Here is a 27,069-nt window from a genome sequence, read left to right as displayed (position 1 = left end):
GCCAAGAAACAGTGGCAGACATTATTTACCTGAGTCACTGGCAGCTTGGCGATAATTAAAGGGGAATTGACTCATTTAGCAAACTGATTACAGTGTGAATCAGCCAATCAGTTGTTTCGAAAACAGTGAAGCTACATCACATTTGTTTTCCAAACCTGGCAGCACAGACTTCAGACTGCTCTCTCAAAGTTCTGTTGCAGCATTCGCCAACAGCAGCATTACAATGTAAAGGGGTTGCCTCATGCATAGATAATTGGCCACTTTGTACAATCACAGAATTTAAAATAGGGAGGCACACATGTATATGAACAGAACAGTATTTTGACAGAGTGAGTGGTGATCTGAGCTAAACGCTGAAATGTTTAGCACACATGTTTAGCAGGTGTGTCGTCTTAGTTTGCAATGTTAGCACTAACATTTGGTGATTATCAGGCTTGGGGAGATTACATGCAATGTAATGTAATCCATTACAGGTACAGAAACAAAAACATATTCAGATTACAATTACATTCAAAATGGGGATTATTAGTAGGATTACAATTTTAAAGTACATTTGAAAATAAAGAACGATATACTACCATGCACATGCGCAATGTGTACACATTACAACACTTTATGAGTCTCACAAAACCACTCTGGTCTCCAGTGAAACCACAGCTAATCTCACAGTCACTAATTTATTATTATGGCCTCTAGCGAAAGAAAAAAGAAAAACTTTCTCTGGGTGGAAATTTCACCATTATTTTGTCTTAAATTCTCTTGTTTTCTTGGTTTCCCTTTGCTCAAGGTTTCTTTGTTCTGTTGTCTTATAGAATACATAGCATCTTTCTTTTCTCTTGTCTTTATTTATGTATTGACGAAATCCAAAAGTAAAGGAAAGTAATCAAGTTACATCACTTAAATATTGGGATATTTGGATTAGGTTATAAACAAATTTTTTTTTGCATGAATAATTGCATCAGATTACATTTTTAAAGTAACCCTCCAAGCACTAAACACAAAATACAATTAAGGCTGACGGGAATTTTAGTTTAGCAGGTATTTGGTCATAAAACAAAGTATTGGACAAGTATTGGACTCTAGATAAAAATTATGGGAGCACCAAAGTTATTACAAAATATCCTGAGGGGTGGCATGAATATGTGTACAATGTGTACGTGCAATCCATCCAATAGTTGTTGAGACATTTCACTCAAAATATGGAAAAAAATATGGAAAAAATATGGACCTCATAGTGGTGTTGAAAGAAAAGTTAGAAAAATAAAGTTATTTTTTGGCCTTTTTTATTGCCTTTATTTGATAGAGACAGCTGAAGATAGACAGGAAAAGGGGGTAGAGAGAGTAGGGATGACATGCAGCAAAGGGCCGAAGATCGGATTCGAACCCGGGCCGCTGGAGCAACTCCGTATATGGGGCGCCAGCGCTACCGACTATAGCATGTCAAACAATTTTATCTTCTCTTCCCAAAGCAAAGTCGGTTGTCTCCGCTATGATTTTCAGTTTTACTATTCACTCACTCTCAATTGTGATCATATTGAGCCTCTCTCTTGGTTCCAGCTAATTTTATTGTACAAAATGTTCTATAGTCTTCAATATTAAAGTCATTTGCATTCCTTCAGTACCAAAGCTGGTCATTAGCCTCCCCCAGTCCAGTCAACCCCTGGGGTTAGCATACGGTCTGAAACTAAGACAAGTGGTAATGCCCTCCAGGAAACCGCTCTCATGAGACTGCTGGCATTTAGCTATGACGCACAAGCACAGCTGTAATCCACCACATCTGGCTTTTTGTCTTTCAGAGGTAAAGGGGCCTCATGGGGGGCCCCTTTTTTCATGGCGCAGCGATCCTTTATCAACCCCAATCAGGAGGGAAAGTGTAAGAAACTGAGTGTGAAAATGTGTATGAGAGAAGCCAATAGTATTTCCATTAATATGTGTAGGTGCTTATTAAAGGTCAGTGGGAAAACATGTAATATCAACATCTGCAGTCCTCCTCATCCTTTCTGCTTTCCATGTTCTGACTCTCCGAGTGGTCTGTGATTGCTTTTAATGACATTCAAGAGAAATTCTGCCTTCAGAAACAGACAAGCTGGTGGTGTCAGAGTCTCAGAGTCTTGCTTTCGGATCTGTTACGCTCTGAAAGACAAGCGTATCATTTGAGCTGAAGGACATGCTGTGCCACAGCTGAAAACAATGGATGTAGCTAATCTTTAGAGCTGAAGTTTTTTTCCCCAGTAATGACTTGGAACCAGCAGAGTTTTATAGCAAACACAGTATGACACAGTACCTTCATCTGTTTTTGTGAATCAGAAAGGTGCTGGTCCTTTTTGGCTGTACCTAGTTGTTTAAATATTAATATTGTTAAATTATAAACTCATACTTTAAATATTAATGATGTGAATAATATATGTCATGAATTTGTATGTTCAATGAATGCTCACATTTCAATCCTTTCTGAATATGTACAATTCTGTGACAACGAGGACAAACTCAATCAGCTGATGAAGATTGTGTGAAGTGCGTGTTCTAAACTGTTGTTTCGGTGTGTTATTGCTGAAATTGTGTATTATTTGCTGCACAATACGTTGACAGGTTGCAGGGATAGTTGAAGACATTGACTGGTTCCAAGGATTTAATCCATTTAATTGTGCAACAGTCTCTCTAATCACTGCTGCTTCTTTCCAGTATCTCAGATAAAATGTCATCTTGCAATGTCAGACAAAGCTACTTTTCCTTTCTCTGCTCTCCTGAAGCTTTTCTTTTCTACTTGTTAGTTCTTCACAGCAGAATCACTGACAATTTCAGGAATAAGATGTTTAAATTCAGTAAGGCTTGGGTTGGTAGCAAAATCCAATGACAATGTGATAATGTGAAAGATGTTGCTTGTAGGGATGAATCCACAGAGAATTATGGAGCTTTATTGAGCTTTTTAGCAAGTTTTAGTTCATTGTTTAGCTGTCTGTGTGCTTTTCTGCTTTGGTTCTTCGCTCTCATATCAATGTTCCTGGATACAGCAGGCGACTGTTAGTGAATGTCAGTGAAAAACCAATAAGAAACCTACTGTAAACTACCTTCTTTGCACCAATTAGCAGACAGATGCAGATAGAGACTAGCTAGTGGACATAATGGAACATTTAGCAGCTAAACAGACTCAGGTTGATAGGAACCTAAAACAGTGCTAAAAGAGAGTAAATATTCACTGGGTAGCCAGAAACATGACTTCATGTGAATGATAATGTTTCACCATAACTGATTGATGTATAAATAAGCAACGCCCCCAAGTTGCCAAAAAAAGGATAAGATTGAATTATTGTAAGGGATACACCAGTATCTGTATCATGTACTCTTAATCATAAACATAAAATTACCGATACCGCTCTACGATAATGTGATGTTAACCTGATGTTATTTGAGCTGTAGGCGAGGGAGAAGCAATGTCAGCAATCTGGAGACATACTAAAACAAATGATAATGACAAAAGTAGAGCAGACTGCAAACTATTCTGGCAAACTAAATTGTCAAAGGATGAAAAGTAGCATCCGATGAAAATAAAACATGTTCTCAAAGTCATTGTCAGAACTGAAGTAGCAAGTGCCCAAATGTAAGTGCTTGTACTTGGTCTGAAAAAAGGGGCATCAGTGCATCCCTAATTATTGTAATATCTGTAAGGAGACTGTAATATAACTAGCCTATATATATATCAGTTTGAAAAGTTTGGAAAAATATTCTGTCACAGAGTCACAAAAGTCAAAAAGCATAAAATTGTCCTTTTAACTGAGTTAAGATGAGTTATAAAATACAAATCCCAAACTGTTTTTCAGAGCTAACAAAAAGACAGTAAAGTTCTTTCTCTTTATCTTTTTTCGTTGTATTTCATTTCCTCAAGCTATTAAATACAAGAGATAAAAACAGTTCAGAGTTGACCTTGCTGCCGCTTTACTCTTGATAATTACAATAATTTCTTGTACTGCTGACAATAATTAAAAAGACATTACTGCCTGTGGAAAAAAAATGCTGTCGCCTGTCCCTCTTTCACTTGTCTTTTGGGAGTTTAAAGACCTTCTCCTCTTTCCCCATCTTCAGCATTAGCATCTGCTGTTTCTATGGCAACAGCGTTCAATTAAGAGACAGCCAGGACCTCGCTGTTACTGCCAGCAAGGTGCTAATTGATACTGGATTTCAATTCAGGAGGGATGGGGGGTTGAGATGAGAAGCTGTGTGTATGTATGAGTGTGTGTGTTGGAGGGTAGGGGTTAGTCATCGACAGCTTTAGGATGTTATTAGCATTGGGATGTGTTTTTCACACACAAACACAGACACACTGCATCAGCATATACTAATTACTGTGAATTTAATTGGATTTCATTTGTTAACGGCTAATGAGGAGAGAGAGCCTGTATCCTTATAGATATGAGTAAACGTGAAATGGTCTGGGCTCTTCTATAGCTGCATATAATCTGTCTATACAGTATGAATAATTGGCAGTCGCTGCTGCTTGCAGCCTTTTTGAAAGTTGTGTATCTTTTGATGAAGCAAGGGTGCAGACAGATGTTTGTATCATTCAATGTTCATGTTTTAATGTAAATTATATTATTATTATTATTTCTGCATGTTTTCCATTCTGTCTGTTCGTCTCTCTACTTCCTCCATTTTTCAGTCTGCGTTCTTGCTCACTGGTTGCAGCTATCTGTAGGTCATGACATGAAAGAAATACAGATAATGAGGGCCAGTTGTGACTCATATGGTATATTATATGGAGTCACATTTCAGATGCCGGAAAATTATCTCTAACATTACTGCTCTGAATTATCATGAGCAGACATTGCATGGATGACTTTTGGTGTGAAAACAAATCAGCACAAAATGTTCCACAAAGTGAAAAACATTCAGATGCCACAGAGAAAATGGTGCAGGTCATGTGACGCGGTAACAAACATGATATGCAGAGAGGAATGGCACCTACAGTAAAGCACCATTTGCACACAAGCCAGTCTGCTCTCCAGCTGACCCCACAAAATGAGCAGCGCTTAACAAATGGATCATGCAAATCTCTTTTTGCTTATGCGTTGCAGTAGAATCAGCACACTGGTGCACTCGTTCAATTAAAACGAACAAAAACTGATTATGTGAAGAAGAGAGAAAGCTATACTGGAGACAAAGCAGTGAAAAAACTAAATTTAAACTGTTGTCCTATTTTTAAGGAGGTTATAATCATATTCTGGCCCCTGTCAAATTTGTTTGTTTTCTCATTACTCAACTTCATAAATCTTTTTTTCATGGAAATTATTTGCCTCCCTGCGAAGTGTAAAAATAGAACAGAGGAGAATTGCACTTTTATCATCTTAAGAGATTGCTTTTTTGTACCTGCAAATCACGTTTATATTTAGAGAGGCTTTAATGTGGCATGGGTTCAAAATCCATTTCTTCATATTCTGTCTCACTTTCTACATATTGCAGTGATTCAGTTTATTATTAGTGATTTTACTTATGAACTTTTATTTTTAGGTGCTGGTTTGTTTTATTCTGGCTTTAGACACAGCTATCAACCTTGAATTTCCCTCGGGATAAATAATCTATCTATCTATCTATCATTTCCCTGTTGTTCAGAATTACAAGACTTCAGAGAATATGAGATTTAAAGTTGTATTCCACCATCATAATGTGTTTATCTGTCAACAACTGAGGACCACATTCTTCATGTAATATAGATGTTTTTTTATTAGAAATAAGTCACATTCATTTTGTGCTGTGAAAACTGTACATTTACAGGAGGAACATAAAAAACAAAGTCGAGACAAGAAAATACAAATGGGTATTCAGTACAAGTAACTCGAGGTATGAATCGGGCTGAGGGAAGGACAGAGGAATTTGAAGGGACGGGGAAATTGGCTGGTAGTACATACTATTGAGCTACCGACAAGGTTATCAAAAACACACTGTTACAGAAGACATGAGGTTCAATTACCCCTCGCTACACAGCGGAGAGTAATAACAAATATCCTGAAGCACAGTTTAGAGATATTCATAGGCTATCATTCAGTCTATATAATATTCGCTTTATAGAAGTACAATTATCTACCTGTCACAGAGAGCTCCAAATATGGAGTCTTGTGCTAACAAATCTCTAGTGAATAAATTCCTTGAATTACTAATACAGATTTGTCATACAATATTCTCATAAAGCATCTATTTGCTCTGTAAATATGAGGAAGATGGTATAAAAGTTTTGAAACATTGGTAAGAAAAAATTCTGCCTAAATCATATCAGTCTTGCTTGAGCATCAAGCACCCATCATATTGCACTATTTCACACTGATGGCTAAAAACACAAATGTGTTGAAGTCTTGAGGACCTGACGCTGCATTGGAAGTCATATCAGCGCCAGGAGCCTCTGCTCGGTCCAAGAGTCCTGCAAGGCTGAGAAACAAAAGGGCGATGATGAAAGGTCTCGCTGATCCCTTGAATCCACATGTACGACATGGAAGAGCCTGCATCTTGTGCCAGCTGAGAGGGGCGGTATATCCTCCACCTCCTCACATTTCCACCCAGCATTTCCCAGAGTGCACTGCTCTTCCTGTGTGAGAGTCTGTGTTCATCCCGATGCTGGTGTTTTGGTATTGAAGCAGAATGCTGGAGAAACCAGGACATGTTGTAACTAACCATAACCTCCATCACCACTCAGTATTGTTTGTCCCGTTGCAGTCCATATGGGCTCACAACACATTACAGATGCATTGAATTTTTTTTTTGGAGCCTAATGTTGTAGATCGCAGTAGAAAATTAATAAAACTTGTGCCTGACAGTCATGAGACAGGGATGAAAAATTAAAATATAGGCTATAAACTCAATAATGACAATAACAATGATAATCATAACACTGACAATAATCATTATAATAATAATAACCATGGTGATAACAAGAGTAAGAAGCACTATCAGCATGAAAAAGCCAGCTCTTTAGTAGAGGAGTTCTCAGTACAGAGAATCTCATGGAAGAGTCTCATTTTAGGCTTTTTGAAGCAGTTCCAGGTGTGAAGCAGCAAACACACAAACAGAAAAAAAAAACTACCCACGGCACAAAACCAAAACGTGTGCCCATCTACCAAAGTGCAGAGTGTTGGACTCCAAGCATGAAACTGGTCCCTTATGCTCTCTTGCCTTGTCCTATTTTGGAAGGTAGCTTAGCTCGAAGAGGAGCCAAGAGTACAGGTTGTTCCTCCCAAGAAGTAGGGAGAACACACCGTGTGTTATATTATTTTATTTTTCTCCAAAGTTAAGTGAAGGAAAAAAGAAGCACAGACATGTTGACCACATCTTCTGAACCCAGGCTGAAGGGTCCAAGAAACTCCAAGTGAAGCGTTAATGGAACCATAACCAGTCCTGGTCCATGGAAACCACTGATCGCTCCACCAACCCTTTGACCTTCAGAGCACTCTGACACGAGATGCTTTAAGTCCACACAGAGAAGCTACATTAAACATCCCATCACCACCACTTACACTCCTCCACCTCTCTTTCTCTCCCTTCCTTCCTGCTCTGGCTGAGGGTTTGAAGACATTGATTCTGGGACCAATTTTCTCACTTTCTTGGTTTCGTTTACTCTATCCATACAGGATACCATTCCCAAACCAAAAAGGTGACCAAGGCGAAATCAGGTGGCTTCACTAGCCCACCTCTTCCCCCTCAGACCTCTGTCTGCAGGTCAATGATGTCCTGCCCCACCAGAGGGATGGTGGTGCTGGTCTTCTCCCACTCCACAGAGTGCAGCTCCAGAGGTGAGGCAGCTAGGGGCTCCATGTCTTTACGAACCCATGCAGGGGGTGATTGTGGTATTCCCCGGACTCCCTCCCACGGCCTCTCCAGAGGAGCTTGCTGTTTGTCCTGTTGAAGTACAAAGAGGAGCCAATTTAGAACTGGTGCCACTCATCAGCCCTGAGCAATTCCTGATTTAATCAAAATGAAATGGGCTTCATTACATCAGAGGTGATTTTCTAATAATGAAAGTCATAGTGTCATTTGGGGACATTATTCCTCCATGAGGCAAGTGCAATATCTAATGGTGTGTCTCATCTACAGGCAGTAAATTTTGAGATTGTGAGGTTGTATATAAACACTCACACTGTGGTTCGTTTTGTCACTTCCTCCTGAAGACACACTCCATCTCACAGACTGTAAGAAGGAAGGAAGAAAATACATCCTTATTCAAATGACCTCAAAGTAACAACAACCATAGTTCAATACACAAATGACTGGTTGTTTTCTAGGGTCATTTTAACATCAAAGAATATCTTTTAACATTATAATTGCCTCAGCTATGTTTCCTCTTTTACGGTTTTGCATTTCCTGAAAATTATGGAAATGGATGATGAGCATAATATTATCTTATGTTACCTTGCTGTCAGAGGCAGGTGACTCTCTGTCTTTCTCAGCATGATGTAGCTTCCTGTTTAGGTCCTGGAACATATTCTGGTGGCGTTTCTTTGTGTGCATTATTTTCTAGAGAAGACAAAGAAAAGAACATTTTACTTTCAAAATGAATGCTTACTACAACACCTTTAATATATATTATGTGTCATTTATAATGTCTTTTATAATGTTATTCAAACAGTATTTACCTCAAAGTCCAACTCAGCATAACGGGATTTCTGTCTCTGCAAAGAAGAAGAAAGAGAAAGACAGTTGGTTTAGTTTCAAATACACATCAAATGCACAAGAATGCATAACACTATCGGTGAAGAGGTCACATCATTTCATTTCCTCCTACCTCCAAGGAGCTCATTGACAGTGTAGAGATGGTCTCACTCTTGGACATCATGGAGTTCATGGACTCGAAGGTGTTCTCCAGGCTGCTGTGGGTGATGTGAGACTCACTGGACATGTTATGGATGTTCTGGATGGGCGAGTCTCTCTCTGAATACGACACGCTGACCTGATCGGGGTGGATTGACTTCATCCCGAAGGCAGCCTGGGGCTCGGCAAAGGGCCCACTGAGGTGCATCAGTCTGGCCTGTGGCAGCTGCTCCACGCTGATGTTATACTTTGTTGGGTCATCTTTGGGCTTGGACCTCAAGGTGGAGGTAGTGTTGGGCATGAGGACGTAACCGCTGCCGTCAGACATGCTTCCCTCGGCCTGAGCCCGAGCGAGATCGACGTCCAGCTGGCTGAAGAGCTCACCCTCGCAGACGTACACGGGTTTCCCACAGGATGGGTCGACTCCTCCCGCCAGACGGCTCTTCTCTCTCTTCAGGGTGAGGGTGTGGCTGGAATATTCGGGAACTGCCTGCATGTGACTCTTACTGGGGTTGGATGGCAGGGTGTGGAAGTTGGAGCCCATGGGAAGAGGCAGCTGAGGAGGAGGCATCTTCTCTTCAGAGGAACTCTTCATTCCTTTTAAGAAAGAAGGTAAAAGAGAGTTAAAAAATAATAAAGAACCAAGCCACATCCGAAAGAAAGATTGGTTTAATAATTTTTATGCGTTATTGGATGTGCAGGTTTCACAGAACTGAAACGCAAATGGAAAAATGGTTAAGAGCAAGAGTGAAAGGTTGATGTAAAAGGGGCTTACCTTGTCTGCTTGAATCTCCATCCTTTTCGTTATCAGACTGCTGATAAAAGAATAAAAAATGTTCTATCAGTGCTTAATCTATGCACATATTCATTTAGGGATAAAATGCAAGAGGCACTCAAGACATTAAAAAGGCAATAAGCCAAGAAATTTACCATAAGCTGGGTGTGGCCATTGTGAAGGGAACTGCCAGAATCTCCATTGCCGTCGTCCTTGCGGTCGACTACCCTGCACTTTACAGCTTCCTGAACCTAATGGGTGGAGGGAAAAATTCAGGGAATTGCATCCGGACCACAACTCATCTAATCTCACAAATAAAAAACAAACCAACAAAGAATAAGTTGCCTTCTTATTTTAATTCCTGTTACTTTATTTCATCTAATAGTTGTTTTCCTTACCTCTCTACGCAGGATGCAGTGAACCATGACGATGATGAAACCCTCCAGAGAGTCAAAGACGGCAAAGAGGATCTGGAAGAGGGCCGAGCGGCGGTCAGTGATGGCGAGGACAGCGGACATCCAGGTGAGGGCTAAGAGGGGCAGAACCACGCAGGAGCTCCACAGTGATGCCCTGTAGGGTGAGAAAACAACAGATTAGACACAACTCACACAGGCTGCAATGGACTTCTGTTTCTCTACTGGCAGAGCTCTATTCACTCCTGTTGTTTGATTGTGAGGCTTGATATCAAAGCACATCATCAATATACCTGTAATGGCACTGATGAGGGCGATAAGCGCAATACTCTGGTGTACGGAGAAGATCAATAAGACCTACCCGGCTCTCTCCTTCAGCTTCACATCGGTAATGCCGTCCTTGGATACCAGCTTGTTGAAGACCAGAATACCAATGACCATATTCACCTGTTTGTAAGAGAGAAAAAAAAACATGGATGAGACAATGTAATAATAGGTAATGCATTTACAAACAGACAAGGTATTGTGATGGATTGGGACGTCAAAGTCAGAATACGTACCAAAACGACAGCTGCAGCAGGGCCAACAAAAGAGTAGAGGAGTCCGCCCTCAAGAGACAGCCAGCAGCTAGAAAGGAGGAAGAGGAAGAATATTAATGCTTGAGGTAAGATGAAGAGCTTTTCAGAATAAATGCAGAGAAAAGAGAAGGCCAAAAAATTGCAGGCTGAGACTAGACTTACTAGTTGACAGTGCCATATCCCTTAGCTTTTGTGAAACCCACAGAGACAGCCACCACCAGTGCAGGAAGGCCTGAAAGATAGAAAATATGCAAAGGTGAGGGGAAAAGTTAAGGAAAAAAAGCTTTTGAGAGAAGTGATGCAACAGAAATGGCAAAAAGGGAGAGATGAAGATAAAGACGGGTGCTCTTACCCCAGCCTAAGCATAAGAAGCGCTTGCGGATGATGCGGTTGCGCAGACGACCAGTGACAGCCATGTAGGACTGCCAAGCTTCTGTCAGCACCCAGCAGAAAGAGGAGAGGAAAAAGAAGTGCAAGAGAGCAGCTACGAGAGTGCACACCACCTATGGGAGCCCAGAAGGAAGGGGAGATAGAGAGGAAAGATGAGAAATCTGTGTCAGTGGCGCTGCTACTTCCAAAATCCCCAAAGCAGTGAGTTTCAGAGAGATTTAAAAGAGAGGTTGGGATTGGCTAGAATAGTGCTTTACCTTGTTGCGAGCCTGAGTTTGTCCAACAAGAATGAGGGCATTGGAGCAAATAATGGAGAGGCAGAAGTTGATGAGGATAACGGAGCGCTCGGAGCGGATGTACCTGGAGTTGTGAAAAGGGAGAAGAAAAGAGTAAGTTTAGGGATGACTAGGTAGAGTAGAGAGAAGCCAGAGCACACAGCTTGTAACGTTCGAGGCTGACATGACCGGACTTTGCTCGTAGGGCTACTTACTTCCACACGGAGACGTAGATGATGATGAGGAGCAGCAGGGTGAGAGAGGAGACCCCACAGCCAACGATGAGAGTCACAGACGGGAGCAGTGCCTTGTCCATGATCTACAGAGAGGAGACAAGACCAAATATGCCGCTTAGAGCTGATTACAAACACACACACACACACACATATTCATGCAGAGGGGAAACCAGCACTGAGGTCTAGACACACACACATATGCATGTGCTAGCGAAGCCTCTGGGTGTGCGCTATCTGGAATAGCAGACAGCTCCCTGTAGGCAAACAGTTGAATGGCACAATCAGGCCACGGCTGAGGCAAGGTGACCCCAAGGTGAACATGTCAGAAAGATGGAGCGGCAAACTAAACAAATGGTCAGGGTCACTGCGTTTCTCCATTGAGCTTTTGAGTCAGCAAATGAGGCGAGGAGGACACTGCACATATATCTCCCTCAACTAAGCAAGTAGGGGGGTTGTTCATTTCCCAGGGGCAGTTCAGGGGGGTTGCTGTGTTCAGTCATTAGTTTGAGCTGTTACAGTAACCTTCTCATCATTGACAGACATCCTGAGCTCCTCTTTTTCCCTCTGGTTTAGCTGTGTTTTAGCATTTTCTTGCTATGTCGGTGTTTTTGTGCCAACCAGCAGCTCCTTGCCCATCCCTGCAGGAGTGAACAGGTGGACCATTATCACTTGTGCATTAATCTGCTGCCACCTGCCCTTCTGATCTCTGACAGCAGCTTAGCGCCTGCCACTGCCAGCGGCGCTGACCGTCCCATGTTTCAAACAGCCCTGGCACCAAACCTCTGGTGGTCAGACTGAGGAGGGATTGTCTTCCCTGCTGCTCATTCACCTGGAGGGCCGACGGGTCACTGCTGCACACACAAATCTCAGCTCCTTGAGACTTCACAAAGGCTTTGCCACCTGATTAACACACCTACAAACCCCCAGCAGCTAATTTTGTGGTTTTACTGCGTCTACAATCTGTCTGTCTCACACGTACTCTTGTGGCTTTAATAGGGTTTTGAGTTAATCTAACACCTCTGATCAAGTTGTCACCACCACAAAGTGTGTAGAAAATCGTTTCTACAGATGAAGCCCTCATTGACAAATGGTGTGATTGTATTTTTGATAATGTGAGAAAGGACTAAGTGGCTCCAAAAGGTGAGTGAGAAAATGTCCGGAAATATAATAAATCTGCAGGTATCAAATTAGCACAGATAGAGGAGAAAGAATAGACAACACTTTGGCCTTCATTTGATTTATGATGATCATAAATCCTTGCAAGTGCATGTGAAGCATGGCTTCTAATACGTTTGCCATTGTTGATAGTGTCTCAGAATTTAAAGTAAAATACTAGCCATCCCAATATGTGCTCCACATAGGCTTTTCTGATATCAAAGCACAGCTGGTGAAGTCCGGCCTACGGCAGCCAAAGAATAATTTAGTGTGGCAAATTTTTTTTCAAAATCTATCCAACTACATCAGAAGCGCCCCAAAACAGATGGCAGATAGCAGAGCTTTGAGCTGTCTTTTTGCTTCAGCCTTTACCGAATCTAGGGAAGGAAAAAATAACAAGGGCGATACAGTATGTTCTGTTCCCTCTTTTCCCAATCTCTATATCTGGCTTGATGCTTGCACCATGGGCCTCTCAGTGAAATCCAGACAGCCAGTTTGACCTAAATATGAAGCATGTCTTCTGTCTGTCCTTGACCGAATCGCATGTTCTCCTTTTGAATAACTCTAAGGGCAGGTAAAGGAGGAGGAATGTGCAGAGAAACCATTAACCAGTACACTTTTCCTGCTGTTTTTTATTTTAGAATTGATTACCCCAGTGGTCAAGGGCATCTGCTGTATTAACGATGTGGGCTGCTTCCGCTGGACCATCATGTTTCCAACACACATGATGCTACAGGACTCCTGAAATCGGACCATATCGAATGAGACCTAACACACTGCAGTATGTGGCTGTTTTTCACATCTCCTCTCTCTTTGCCTCTCGCTGGTTCCTCATACAGCTTGCAGGAAGACATTACTGAAAATGTCCACGGCACACATCAAAGGATGGATGGAGATGCGGGCGGGTGTGGGGAGGGGGGCATCAATGCATGACCAGACGTCTGTCTCTCATTGGTCCGCCTCACTGGCATTGGCTGCTGTGGCCAAAGAGGAAGGAGGAGGAGGAGGATGAGGAAGAGGGGGGGGTGGATGTAATCGAGAATTCAGAGATATTGGCAGGCGGAATGATTGCCGCAGCTGCCTTTTTACTGTCGCGGGAGGTTGAAAAGAAGGGGGTATGTGCAGCCTATAACAAATACGGTAGGCGCTGTTCAGACTGGCATCAACAAGACAAATCAAATGTACGATGTAAACAACAGGTTGGGGGGAAAGATAAAGACGAGACTGACTGGCTTCAGCAGCAGAAAAACACTGCAGTGCAAATTCATGAGCTGTTTTGCCACCGAATGCACACCAAATACCTTTGGAAAATGACCTTAATGCACATTGAAAATAAACATTCCCTCAAACTAATAGACATCTGTTGATTGCTTTTTGTGTGCAGCAGCAATCAGATGCACAGCAGAGGTGGACAAGCCATTTCCTCTGTCCTGGGGGGCTGTTCAGAGTAGAGAGGAGAGAGGAGGGAAGAGGGAGGAGGGGGCTGTGTGTGTTTTTTTTCCCTCAGCATCTCAGTTATCAAAAATCACACAGGCCGAGTTCGCGCTGCAGAAGCCGTTGCCACGGCAACTGGAGAGCGAGCAGCTTTGAAGGCAACGCAGTCTACGGGGGAAAATTACACATTGTCTTTGCGCATGAAAATACAACGATGCGTAATGACAGATTTCAGTAATCAAAGCATCCGGTGCGCAAAAGTTCCCCTGCACTAACTGTTTACTTAGCCTTACATGCATTCTTCCAAAATCATGCATAATCGGAAAATAAATGCAAACCAACATTACACAATCATCAAAAAAGTCATTTAGAGTGATTCAATCAATAATTTGGGATCAATGCTCCTTAATTTTCACGCAATAACCTACATGAGATATCTCCCATAGCTTGCGATAATATTTGTGTCAATTACGCAGCTGATTGAAAATGAGCATCAAATTAACAAGTTCGTGCAAAATCGACACGTTCATTATGTTCTCATTTTAAAACCTAAACGCAATTCCTTCACATCAACGTGTTGCTCGGTTATTTCCCCTCAATAAAATAAAAAAAAAGAAGCCAGGTTGTAATTCTCCGATCAGCGGCACCTGCACGGAGACAAAGAGCTGCTGGCAGGCAGCGCTACAGCAAACCCGCTCGAAAACAACAAGTACCATACACTCCCACTGCACCGCATTCACACACACACGCTGCACGAAACATTTAAGACGAATTGTGGACAAAAAACAAGGACACATTGTGAAGAGACAGAAGACTTACCGAATCGAAGTTGACGCGCGCTAAAATGGCGAAGGTGGAGAGGCTGTCACACACGCATTTGGTTCTGAATGAATGAACGGGGACCGCTCTGCAGCTCCGAGCAGACCAAGACCCAAGCAGAGAAGAACTGCACAAGGAAGGAGAGGGAAAGGCAACGACGGGTTAGGAGAGGAGAGATCTGACAAATCCCTCATGTGAATGTCTCTTACTGACATTTTACTCATATATATGGTGAAAATATATATTTAGAATATTCTACTTATGGTAAGCCCCACCAGGACTCCATTTACAACAGCCCAATACAGACAAAATGCACATTGTTTTACATTTTTATGTAACGTTTAAATAATGAAATAATAGTTATGTGATCCAGTGTGAGAACAATAAATATTATTTCATATAACCTGAGGTGCTCAGTTGCATCTCAGGAAAGCCTTGATGGTGGCATTTATGTGATTAATAGCCATCTGTGCCATGATTAATGATGATAGGCCCCCATAAATCTCATTATTAGCATAATCTATATTCTTTCATGCTATAGCCAATCTTTACTCTGTAGACATGAGATTATAGGCAACACTTGCCCAGTGCACTTGGGATGAAGGACAACGTGTTCCCTCTTTTGAAAAAGGAGGGGAATGTGAACACAATCTGAATTGTTATTTCTTCATATTGAGGAAATCTACACTCCAAGTGACTTTTGTTCGTATTTTAAAAAAAGTGATTTTTGACTGAGTATATGGTATATGTTCAGTATCTCAGTACACAATACTGTGACAAGCCTGATCAGACAGAAAATGGAGAAATTATATTACAAAGATAAACTGAAATCAATAATGAGGCCATTTATCAAATGAGATGCACTTCTGCAAATCACTGAATCTGCAGTATTTTGCTCAGATCCTGTTTTAAGATATTTGCCAAACAAATCTGAGACCTTTGTGTGTAAGCAGCATTAGGAGCAGATGCCAGAAAGCACAGAGGAGGTTAAGGCAATGAGCAGCAGCCTCAGGCTCTGACTGACTGGTGCTTACAGAAGGGCATTATAGCCAGCAGGTCCAGTCTGGTACAGAGTGTCATAGTCACTCGGCCGCAGGGCAAAATCATTATGGCAGTTAACTGGAAAGGCATCTAAGCAGGCTTGGCTGCACAGTGTTAAGTGTTCTATGTTCGAGTTGTCATATCATGCAGATGGGTTAAATGATGTATGATGCAAAGTAAGCCAAAAAAACGTGTGGCCCTGTAATTTGTTTCCTGTCTCTTTGTTTTAATGTCACAAAAAAGCTGCAGAGCATTTGTATCTGTATCCATCTGGCAAAGTTCACTGGTGGAGGAGCTAATGGAGCACTTCCTCTGATCAGACATATGCGGCTCTGCAAACATGCATTGACCCCAAAATCTGCCATCAGCCAGAGCTTCCTCCTCTGCCATTTCCACTGTCTATATCCTCCCATTAATCACATCCGCTGTCAAAAATGAATCTAATTTGACTAGAGGCACAACGCCCTACCCTCCCAAAGCATAAGAGTTAATTACATTTTCTCCTTCGATTCATTTTTGCTTTTGCTTATGCATTGACTCTGGTTGTTATGTGAAAAGGTGCGGGGGGTATCTGGATGCAGGTGCATTTTCATTTCTTATCTGTTCTCCACAAGTGTACAAATCTATCTAAATGCAAATGGTCCACCTGTGTATTCTTCAGGAGGGCAGAGTGGGCCTGGGGCTGATTGATCCAGACCAGGCCACCAGAAGCTCCTTCCATAAGTCATTCAAATGCATCTAAGCATCTTTAAAAACTTCCACGTGCCATAGCCATTAACCTCAGCAGTGACATATGAACATGACTTAGAGGGCGAGGGAGGGAGAGCTGCCATTGTCTTTAGATTGACACTCTGCAGCGTGACCTGTAGGGACACTGCAATGAATTTATTCACTGATGTATATAATGAGGTTTGAAGTGTTGCCTGTGTATTTTTCTCTCCTCAGGAAGTGGTTCTTTTAAAGCGATGCAGGAGACTGTGAGAATGAATTGAAGTGTCGCTCAGCTAGAACCACTGTAGATCACAGGTTCTGTGTGCAGTCAGTGTGTCAGACAGCTAAGCGAGGCCTGGTGCTACTGGCTGGGAGACATTTTTGCTCTGTCTATGGTGAGTGTAGGTCTAGGGGGATTGAATGTTTATATGTAATGACAGATGCATAACTGAAGGGACCTCGGCTATAATGACAAGTGCCAGATCAGCTGACAGAGGCCACTCCGAACATAGAATAGATGTGTGTGATTATTTGGTGCATATTAAAGAAAAAAACAACTGTGGTCAACACTTACGTTTCACTCTCGTCCCATGAGAGGCATGTCTCATTCATGGTACCCTGCAAAAGAGAGGCAGATGGAGAAGTCAGTGTGAGGAATCTCTGCAGAAAATGGAAACGTGTAGGTTGGGACGTGTACTATAAACGTGTGAGATGCAACAGCTTGCTGCCAGCCACCTGCCCACATTTCTTGCCACCCTCCCCCGTAATACATGCACGTAACTAAAAACAGCCTCTTATCAGCTGCAGAGACTAATTACTGCGCATGATTTCCCATCATTGCCAAGTGACCGATTGGTTCTGCTGTGATCTTTGCCGGGTTTCAACTGACACAAGTATAAGTAAAAGTCACAGTGTCACTGCAAATGTCAACAAAATGTCAGGCTCTGTGTACTGCGGTGAGCAAACACCCAGAGGGAGGCTGATAATTTTTGTAAGGCTCCATTAGATTGGGTAACCATTAGGGACTTACATTGTGGAGGTGGGGGAACTCAATCTCAACGGGGGATGACAGGAGATTTGGGGTGGGGTTGACGATCACTGTCACCACCTTGGAGTTTAGGAGGGTTGTGTTACTGTGGAGAAACAGAAAATTACACAGTGAGTGTCATCCACATGAGAAATTATAGTTGAATGAGGTTTACCATGAGATATCTGCAAGGCCTTACAATAAAAATTGGAAATGAAAATGGGAATATAGGTAGTAGTGATTCTTTCAACAAAGGGCGCCATCTTGTGACGACAAAATATATTTCATGGAAGGCCAGTTACATGCATATAAATGCAGAGAAATTGTATTACCTCTGGAAGGACAGAATAGAAGCAAGGTTTCTGTAGAGGACAATGCCAGTTGCAAAAGCATCGTTGCCATCTGGAAAGGACAAAATGTCTGCTTAGACTCGCATTCACAAAACTGCACATTGGTTGATTTTAGAGCATCTGGTTTGTTTGTTTGATCTTACCAGTCTGTTCAATGGACAGAGCATCACGGGACACAGAGATCTTCTCCTCAGAGGTCCTGACCCAGTCCAGCATGCCCCTCCAGCCCTTCAAAGGGAAGGTGAAGTTGGAGCTTGTAGTTGTTGGGCGCTTGTGGATGCTCAGCACTGAGAAGGACAGAAATTGACCGGGGCTTTGTTAGTGAACAGCACTTAGAGGTCATCTACTTTTACGCATCTATTTTCTACACTCTGTTGGTTGAAGAATCGTCTAATTCCAAGGACATTTTGGTTTCATGCGTCATGTGTGTCTGAATCGTCATTACCTATTAAGTCCTGTGAAAATGTCACCCACACTGAGCCAAAATGGTCACACAAGTCACAGTGTGACTTTTCAGAGTGACTCAGAGTGTGAAGTTTGCAGTTATTACAGTATTTGACAGATTTATATGTTTGTTTAAAAGCTATATATGTGTTAGGCCAAATATGCACGACATCTTAGAGATGGCATATGTAATATGGTATAGCTGATGGACTTGACACTCTGTCAAAGTGAAAACTAATGCATTCTGATGCTGCTTATATGGACTCACAAGAGAGATTAAGATTGATGCACTCTCTGTGCTGGAGAAAGGACAAATCATTCTGACTAGACATGAGCAGAGAGCAGCTGGCGGAGGAAATTAGGGCTCACCTAAATTCTCTGTGACTTCATAAATGTCCTGAAAGCCGCTCATTTGCATAGCGATCATGTTCACAGAGTCCTCAACAAGGCGCAGGAACTCCTTAATGCTGGCACCCATCTGGATAAAATAAAAAAAAGAAGGAGGAAGAGTCAGACAGAGAGAACATAAGGGAAAAGGACAGGGGCAAATTTATGTAGTTTCATAAGTTTCATTATATGCAATTTAGACAATTACTATAATTGAGTGCTTGGACAAGGCTGCTGTTACATGCCCATATCTAGATTTCCTATCCCTTTGTCAGTCCAGCCTGTACTCCTTTCAGACCGCACAGCAGTGAAGTAAAAAAAAAAAAGGAAAAAAATACACTTCTTGCTGCTATGCAACCTCAGAACTTCCTTAAGGCCATAAATGGGCAGGCTGTTGATTCATACTCTGGTTTTCCTGTCCTCTCACTCGCTGGAAGGGAGGGCTGCCTGACTTGCGTGTCTCTGACGCAGAACTGCAGCGATGTGGGCGCAAGGTGTGTGCTTGTATGCAATGTGCTGTCTGTGTCCCCTTACAACTGCTATTGGTATGTAGGATGGCATAGAGACTCACAGATTGCAAAGTGGGTGTAGTGATTCTCCCTGATTCAATCTCACTCTTTCCCTCTCTCACCTTGAAGTGTTCACTTTCTCTTGTTGCAGTGGCCTCGGTAATTCACAATCCGGTTTTCAATGTGTGCACACAAATACGTGCTTACTCTCTGCAAGTTTGTTTGTCTAACTTTTCTACACTTGCTTATCTTTCTTAGGGAACTTGATCATTTTGTTTGTCATAAAAAAGGAGAAGAAATCAAACGTCAAACGACTCAAAGTTCTGTTTAAACTGTTGTAGGAACAACTTATGAATGAATCTAAAAAAGTGAGGCAGAACTAGATGATAAATTGAGCTCTAGACATGTAATTTAATGCTTTAATAATGCAGAGATTGTTTTAGCTTTTGGCGTCACACTGTTATTCCATTCTAATCCAGTGTTTGGGTGAGTAAAAGGGCATTTAGGAGTGCTAATCAGTGCAACCAGTCATTGATACTCTACCCACCCCCTTGGACTTTTCACTCTAATTTCTCATACACACCCCAGCAACCCTCTCCCTACACATACTCATCCCATCACAAGAACATTAGCATAACAGACTTATTTTCTCCTCGGTTCACATTCACTCATACATACACCCTCTTATCACGTACCAGTTGCGCCTCTTCCCATTTGTCACGATGTTCCTCCTTCAGTAAGTTGCTGATGGTCTGGACGTAGTTCTGCAGATCATTAAATGGAGGCAGAGGTGTTAGGAAGATACAAAATCCAGCCTAATTAGAAACTATTTTTGGTCAGAGAAGCATGAGAGAGTGATAGATTATATTTATTTTTTAATATATGGCAACACATTGTTGAGAATAAACCAGTCCTTTCAGTTGTTAACCAATAAGGTTTCAGCTTACCTCAACATCAGCGTTGTTCAGTTTCATTCTGGTTGCCTTGTACAGTTCAGTGGTGTTCTTCAGGATATCCATGACAGCCAAGAGGTCGCCGCTGTACTTAGCCCCTTCATCGGAGGAGACTCTCAGGCGTGAAATCACCTCAGCGACCCCATCCACACCCTGCCCCATCTGTGCTTTGGAAAGGTAGTCCCTTGACTACAGAAGAAGAGTCAAGAGGTTAATCTGAATCTTTGACATTCGCTGGTTTGACTTCACTACTGGGAAATTAGCCATATGAGGACACAGCAGATGAGGCATTTTGCATTTTAATTAGGGCACGCTTTTGGGGCTTACCAGCATCTGAATGTTCTCATAGTTCTTGGAGACACACTTAATGTGAGTTGGGCTTTCCCAGGAGGCAAGACCTACAGCGTCCAGGGTGCACCGGCGCAGAATAAGACCTGTTAATGAGACAAAGTACATACTTGTAGTTGGTATAATTGAGGATAATAAAACAGTAAACTCTATCTAAGGAAAACAGACAAAGCATGTCGCTGTCTTCTCTGTCACTGTACCTGCAGCATCAGCAGGGCAGGCAATGGCAGCCATGTCTCCAGCGGGGGTTTTCTTCCACACAACATCTCCAGTGTTCTGCTCAGGGCAGATCTCATGGGGCTCTATAAAGTTACAAGGATGAATAAAAGGATAAGTAATCTCATTCTTTATTAAACTGTATTGCTGTGTGGCCAGCCACCCTAATCTATTGTAATGGAGTCACTAACCAGGGCATCTCTTCTCATTGCAACGCTTCTGCTCTCCCTTTTCACCGGGGCAAGGTTCTCCACCAAAGAAAGGACCTTCACAAACTCTCTGTCTCTGCTGGATGCCTCCACCACAAGTCTTGCTGCAGCTGCTCCAAGAGCTCCATGAGTGCCAGCGTCCATCAACTAAAGACAGAAAATATTTCACATCATGATCTCTGGACTGTGATATGTCTAATGCATTTCTTTTTTATTTGGATAGTGAATCTTCAATATGGGAATTTAGTTTCTTTTTTACCGGGACAATCTTTCAGGAAGCAGTTAGATGTCTCTTTCCAGCCGCCGTGGCACTCAGAGCCTCCGTATGATGGGCCATTGCACTCCCGTGTTCTCTGCATGGTACCGTTGGAGCAAGAAGCAGAGCATGCGCTCCAGCCAGACCACTCGTTCCAGGATCCATCCACTAGAGGGAGGCAGAGGAACAAATATCACAAGAGAGTTACAGGGAGTGCAAGGACAAGACGGACCCTCAAGGCACAGGCATCACAGCTCACTCACTGATGCTATTAACATTTCACATGACCTACTTCAGCTGAGCTTAAGTGAAACAGAAAATTGTAGCTCGGTTATCTGTCCTTCAAGCATGACTGTATGTGCCTTTGAACCTCTAAGATCCACTGTCCCCAAAAATTTGTATGTCCTTATGAGTAATATGAGCATCGTTTAGTGCACTTGACTCTGTTGGGAAAAGTACTATTTTCTAATAAAAATCATGGGACAACAAGAGACCCATCTTTTTTTAAATCTCATTGAGAAACAATTATGCTCTATACTATACTTAAAACACTTTTAATAAAGGACAAAGGGAGCAAGAAGGAATAATGATTGACCTTTAATATCCACATTCAATTTTGGGGTATAACAACCTTGAAAAGATTTTTTAAAAATCTATTATTTTTGCAATTAAAATGTTGCCTTGCAAGATGGTAAAATAGATTAAATAAAGTGCATAGCATTAAAAAAGTTAGATTGGTCAAGATGAAAAAAATCTAGCGTGCTAAATTGGCTATTAAGGACGACTCAATTTTCTGAGCCTTTCAATTTCAAATGAAATGTGTAATCATCTCTCAATAATGACTTTTCCCAACAGCCCATCCTAGTTTCAGACATCAACAGTAATTCAGCTGTGGCTCATAGAGACATCTGCTGATGGCAGCATGCAATTGCAGCAAGGAAATATGTTGGATAGATAAAGAAATCACACATGTGAATGATAATAATGATGTGGAAAAAAACTGTATAAATTGCAGCTGTGACTTCCAAATGAGTTTAAAACGTTCAGCACAAGAGTAGGTGGCACAAAAGGGAAGAACTAAGCTTCTGATATATTGAGTGACCATGAGCACAGTATGAGTCACCGGCAGTTATTATACAGTCACTGACTAATGCCCACAGAGGCTTTTATTCTGTGGATGCGTCAGATGTAATGTCAACCTGCCACTGCAGTTGCTGTTTATGATGGTGGTGATGCCAATAAGTGTTTTAATTGGCTCTCATATATGAATCAGTCAGCTGAAGGGTCAAGTACGGTAGTAAAAGAACAAACTGGCACATAAAAGCAATAATAGGTGTTTTTTGAGTAATGAGGTAAGGAGGTTTTACGTACAACTTTTTTATACATCATCATCAAAAAATCTAATTCAGAAAATAAAAGATTTTTTTAAATCCTAAGGTCCTTGTCTTACCTGGGCAGACAGCGATGTTGCAGAACTTGGTTTGTCTTGTAGGGCCGCGGCAAGGCTCTCCTCCATTCTGGGGCAGCTTGCATGTGCGGGTACGGTCACGATAACCCCGGCCGCACGTGGATGAGCACAGGCTCCAGGGGGTCCACTCATCCCAAGCACCATCCACTACACATGGGTAACACAGAGGGATATTTTGATGAGGGAACTTATAGTTTGTTTAAAAAATGAGCAACTAGTAATTTGAATCCACTTCACGTTTCAGTCTATAAACCACAGGCACATTCAGGCAAACTTTCCACTAGGTGCGGCAGTCCTCCATACAATCCATGAAATACAGCCCTAATTTAGTGCTATTAGGAAAATTTACTTGATATTGAATTGCAGCCTCTTTTCCACAATCCAAATCTTAGTGTGTAAAAGCTCAAAATTGTCTCTCCAACTTGTCTGCTACTCTTGATCTACTCTTCCTTTGTGACTGGTGCTGTATAAAGGGAAATCATTAAGGGATGATGGCTTTTACCTCTTGTCTATAGAGTATCATTTTTGAGATTACACTCTTTTTCTCTTTTGTCCCCCGTCAGGCTCACATTAGAGTGGAGAAACTAGCCACTCACCAGGGCAGACAGCTGTATTGTTGCAGGGCCGGTTCTCACGCAGGGGTCCGGTGCACTGGGTGGTGAAGGGGGAAGTAGCACAGACACGAGTACGGCTCTGCCAGCCCTCTCCACAGGTGACTGAACAGGAACTCCAGGAGGACCACTCATCTGTCTTAGCATCTACTATGGCAAAAAACATGAATAACTGGGTCAGCACACCACCTTCTTCTAGCTTCTGTGTTTTTTGGCAGTAAGCCGTGTATTTTTTAAATTCACATGTGCAATATCTGCATTATGTATGAATAAATAACCATTTACCATACTATTAACAAGACCTTCCTATCTCACCTGTTTGGGTTGCAACAACTCCATGGTTAGAATCATCAGCATTGTCTTTCCTCATCCCAACAATGGCCCGCAGACCCTGGCTCCTGTTGCGCTCTTTGCCTGAGAGAATTGGAAAATTGCATGATTATTGCAATGAATCTCAGCCACCTGCAGCTGAGAGCTCCCAACTAAATGACTAAATGACTGGTGTGCTTACCAATGCAGGGCTGAGGGTTGCAGGCACGCCCTTCTTCAACTGTTCCTGCGCACACACTGTCCTCAGGCTGGCAACCTCGGCTGCGCACCTGGACTCCGCCACCGCATTCCTGGCTGCATACTGACCAGCGGCCCCACCCAGCCCAGCCCTCTGCAGGAAGAGAAAAGGAGAGGAGAGATATTGAGCAAGGTGGGAAACTGATATTGTTGCAAGAAATGACAGTAATCGAGCAAAAGCTAAGTTAGGTAAAACGTGACTCATGAACTCATGACTCATCCTCCCTCTGTAAAGTTCATATACTGTATAAGAACAGGAAGTGACTAACATTTGTTTTATGTGCTGAAAATGTGCAAGGACGAGTCTTTGTGAGCACTCAAGCCGATGGATGTTCCATTTTAATTGTTTGCTTTTAACCACTTGGTGTGAACCACAGCAGAGCGGTGTGTAAGGCAGACACGTTGTGTTGCTATGGCGACCACAAGAGCTGCACTTCGATTTCCGCTGCCGGCTGACTGTGAGGTCTTTGTGCTCTTTCCAACCCCCTCTAACTTAACACACAAACATGCCCTCTATCTCTCCCCAAAACCCAGACTTGTTGCCAAGCATTTAACCTAACACAAAATGGAGAGCTGGTGATGTGTGCAGTTCTGGCAGTCTTGTCAATGAGCCCTGAAGATGCACCGACAAATTTCTCTAACACTTTTGATTTACTTTTCATTACTTTGTGGCAGCGGAGTGCACATCCTCCGCCTGCTCTACAGACATGGATAATTACCCTCCTTAGCTACTAAGACACAAACACTCAGTGATAACAAGGTTGAAGCCTGCAGTGCTGTGGGGGTCCTGGAGAACATGAGCCCCCATCACATTTGGGGTGAGATGTTTGGACATCACTTTCTTTCACATTTTGAGTACTTTGGAGGTAAAGCAACCAAACATATTATAAACTTACTGATAATCTCAGCATCTCGTCCGTTGTCTCTTGGAACAGGGAGGCAATTCTCAACGTAGACACCGCCCCTGTAGCAGCTTCCTGGCTTCCTCTTTGGTGCCTCCCAGCACTGGCAAGGTGTGTTCATGATGCCACAGGGATAATCATGGGTGCTGCTGGACAGGCACTTCTCAAGCCACTGGCACAACATCTGGCAGGCAGGCATACTTGGGTTCCTCTTCCCCACAACCAGAAACTCAGCCTTGAACTCACTGACATCATTCTGCCCATGCATGATCTCCAGGCCGTTTCTTGGGGCCACCTTGCGGATCTGCAGGAACTGCTTGCTGGACTCCAGGTAGGTGACAGTGGTTGATGCGTCGCACAGCCTGACAACCTCGTCGAAGCTCTCCATACCCAGGTAGGTGCGGGAGGTCTCGATAAAGGAGTCGAACTGGAAGGTTCTGATCTGGCGGGGGATGCATGAGTCGGTCGGCTTGGTGATCTTCATGTAGACGGTGTAGCGGCGGGGATCAGGGTTCTGCAGGGTCCAGGAGCATGGTGTGGAGGGCAGGGTGGTTGTAGAGGAGAATACACCAAAGAAGCGACTCTGTTCCAGGGTGGCGCAGGTGGCAGAGGCAGGGCCGGAGGGAGTGCAGGAGGTCAAACCGAAGAAGAGCAGTATGAGGGCCACACAGGGGCCGGTAAGAGCTGACCACGCCATTGGGTCGGCTTTGATAGAGGATGGTGTCGTTCTTGTTTCTGTGATTGTTGGTTTAACCAGGTTGTTTCTTTGACTTCTTTGTTGCAAGTTACTGCACTTGTTTCAGATCTTTTGACTTATCAATGAAACCCCTCTGAAGAATTGATGGATTTGCAGGTTTTAATGCACCAGACAATATATCATGTCTGTATCAGCGAGGGAGCTGCACAGAAACAGAGAATGAAAGAGAGGAAAAAATCTGTCAGTCAGCATGCTCCAACATCGAAATTATCAGAACAAAACACCAGATATCAGTATGCAGGATAAGAGCTTTCTCCAAATTAAATGCCTTTTTTGTTCCACAATATTCATGAGGTGCATTTTAATTGGACCCATTGTTGAACTTATATTTATGCATCAGGGAATTGCCTCTGATCAGTATCATAGTGTTTCAGGGCAGATTGAATGATCTAAAATGCCCAGTTCTTCGGGACATAATTGCTCTGGCACTGCAATTACAGTCCTTCACAGCAGGCTGGTATCTCCAAGCTCTTGCTCTTTCCTCCCACACACTGAACTAAACCGCGAATCATGTGCGTCAGTCTGACGTCCATAGAAGCATTGCCACTGGCAACCACAGACGCTTATTAGTTCCGTTATTTGTGCAATGCACTCCTCCTATTGAGTGGTGAACAAGAGACATGGTTAGTCTGTGTCCTTGAAAAAGTGTGATTACATACTCTGCTGTGGAATTTCAAAAATTGCTTTAGTAGTCTCTCCTGCATTGCATACCAAAGCATAAAGTCAGATGAAATATGCATCTAGAGTGACAAATGACAGTCACTCTTGCATATTAATCTAAATGCATGCATGGTAATGAAGATACAAACTCCTCAAATAATGCATGTTTATGCTACTCTGCAGAGAGGCTACATGCGTTCAAATGAATCATCCACAGCAATTTTTGCTTTAGCTGTTCCCATATCTCTCATCTTGCAAACATGATTTATGCAGACTTAACTTGTAGAGACTCTGACACTGTGCAATATCAAGGTGCCTGTACACAACTGGACTGGCTGAAATAATGGGAGAGGCTCCTTGGAGCAAAGATGACAGGAAGAAACACTGTTGCTCAGCAACATCTTTCATATGCATTCAGGATTATTTTTCTGTCTTCTCATGTTATTCTTATTTTTTACTTTGTCACTGATCAGGAGGATGATTTGTATGAAGGAGCCTAAGGTGGTATTTAGCAATAAATGTATTTTCTCTATGTGACAGAAGGGTTAATCATAAAGAAGGGGCAGTGCAGAGACACAGCAGAAGAATGTATGCCTATAGCGACATTCACTTTGAGAAGCACCTGCACTTTTCAGGCTAAGAACTCATAATTACGTTCCTCACATCTCCTTTCACATCTCTCTGCCTCCCTCTAATCCTCCTTCCCCTCTCTGTGAGCAACACAGCAAAGACCTCTGCTTTGTGTAGGTGGGTGTCTCTCTCCCGCCTCCCAACAACCGGAAGCTCCATGA

General features: G+C 42.6%; 1 protein-coding gene across 1 annotated transcript; it reads right to left on the bottom strand.

Annotated features, from left to right (window-relative positions):
* Positions 1–5,736: 5,736 nt before the first annotated feature.
* Positions 5,737–25,732, bottom strand: LOC118342345 (adhesion G protein-coupled receptor B1-like). The gene is made up of 31 exons (XM_035680838.1): positions 24,856–25,732; positions 23,904–24,053; positions 23,708–23,806; positions 23,378–23,542; positions 22,764–22,928; positions 21,317–21,481; positions 21,040–21,204; positions 20,833–20,934; positions 20,612–20,718; positions 20,279–20,473; positions 20,027–20,095; positions 18,805–18,913; positions 18,135–18,278; positions 17,974–18,043; positions 17,645–17,747; positions 17,189–17,232; positions 14,863–14,989; positions 11,434–11,537; positions 11,201–11,303; positions 10,906–11,056; positions 10,716–10,785; positions 10,536–10,602; positions 10,337–10,422; positions 9,961–10,132; positions 9,718–9,813; positions 9,563–9,602; positions 8,762–9,384; positions 8,613–8,648; positions 8,389–8,493; positions 8,116–8,166; positions 5,737–7,878 (listed from the first exon to the last, which is right to left on the bottom strand). Exons 1-31 carry the CDS (start codon positions 25,556–25,558, stop codon positions 7,681–7,683), a joined length of 4,584 nt encoding a protein of 1,527 aa, XP_035536731.1. The 5' UTR covers positions 25,559–25,732; the 3' UTR covers positions 5,737–7,680.
* Positions 25,733–27,069: the final 1,337 nt, after the last annotated feature.

Source organism: Morone saxatilis, unplaced genomic scaffold, assembly GCF_004916995.1.
Source record: "Morone saxatilis isolate NCDOM2014 unplaced genomic scaffold, NCSU_SB_2.0 Contig9, whole genome shotgun sequence".
NCBI classification, from domain to species: Eukaryota; Metazoa; Chordata; class Actinopteri; family Moronidae; genus Morone; species Morone saxatilis.
This window is presented reverse-complemented; position numbering and strand designations above follow the sequence as displayed.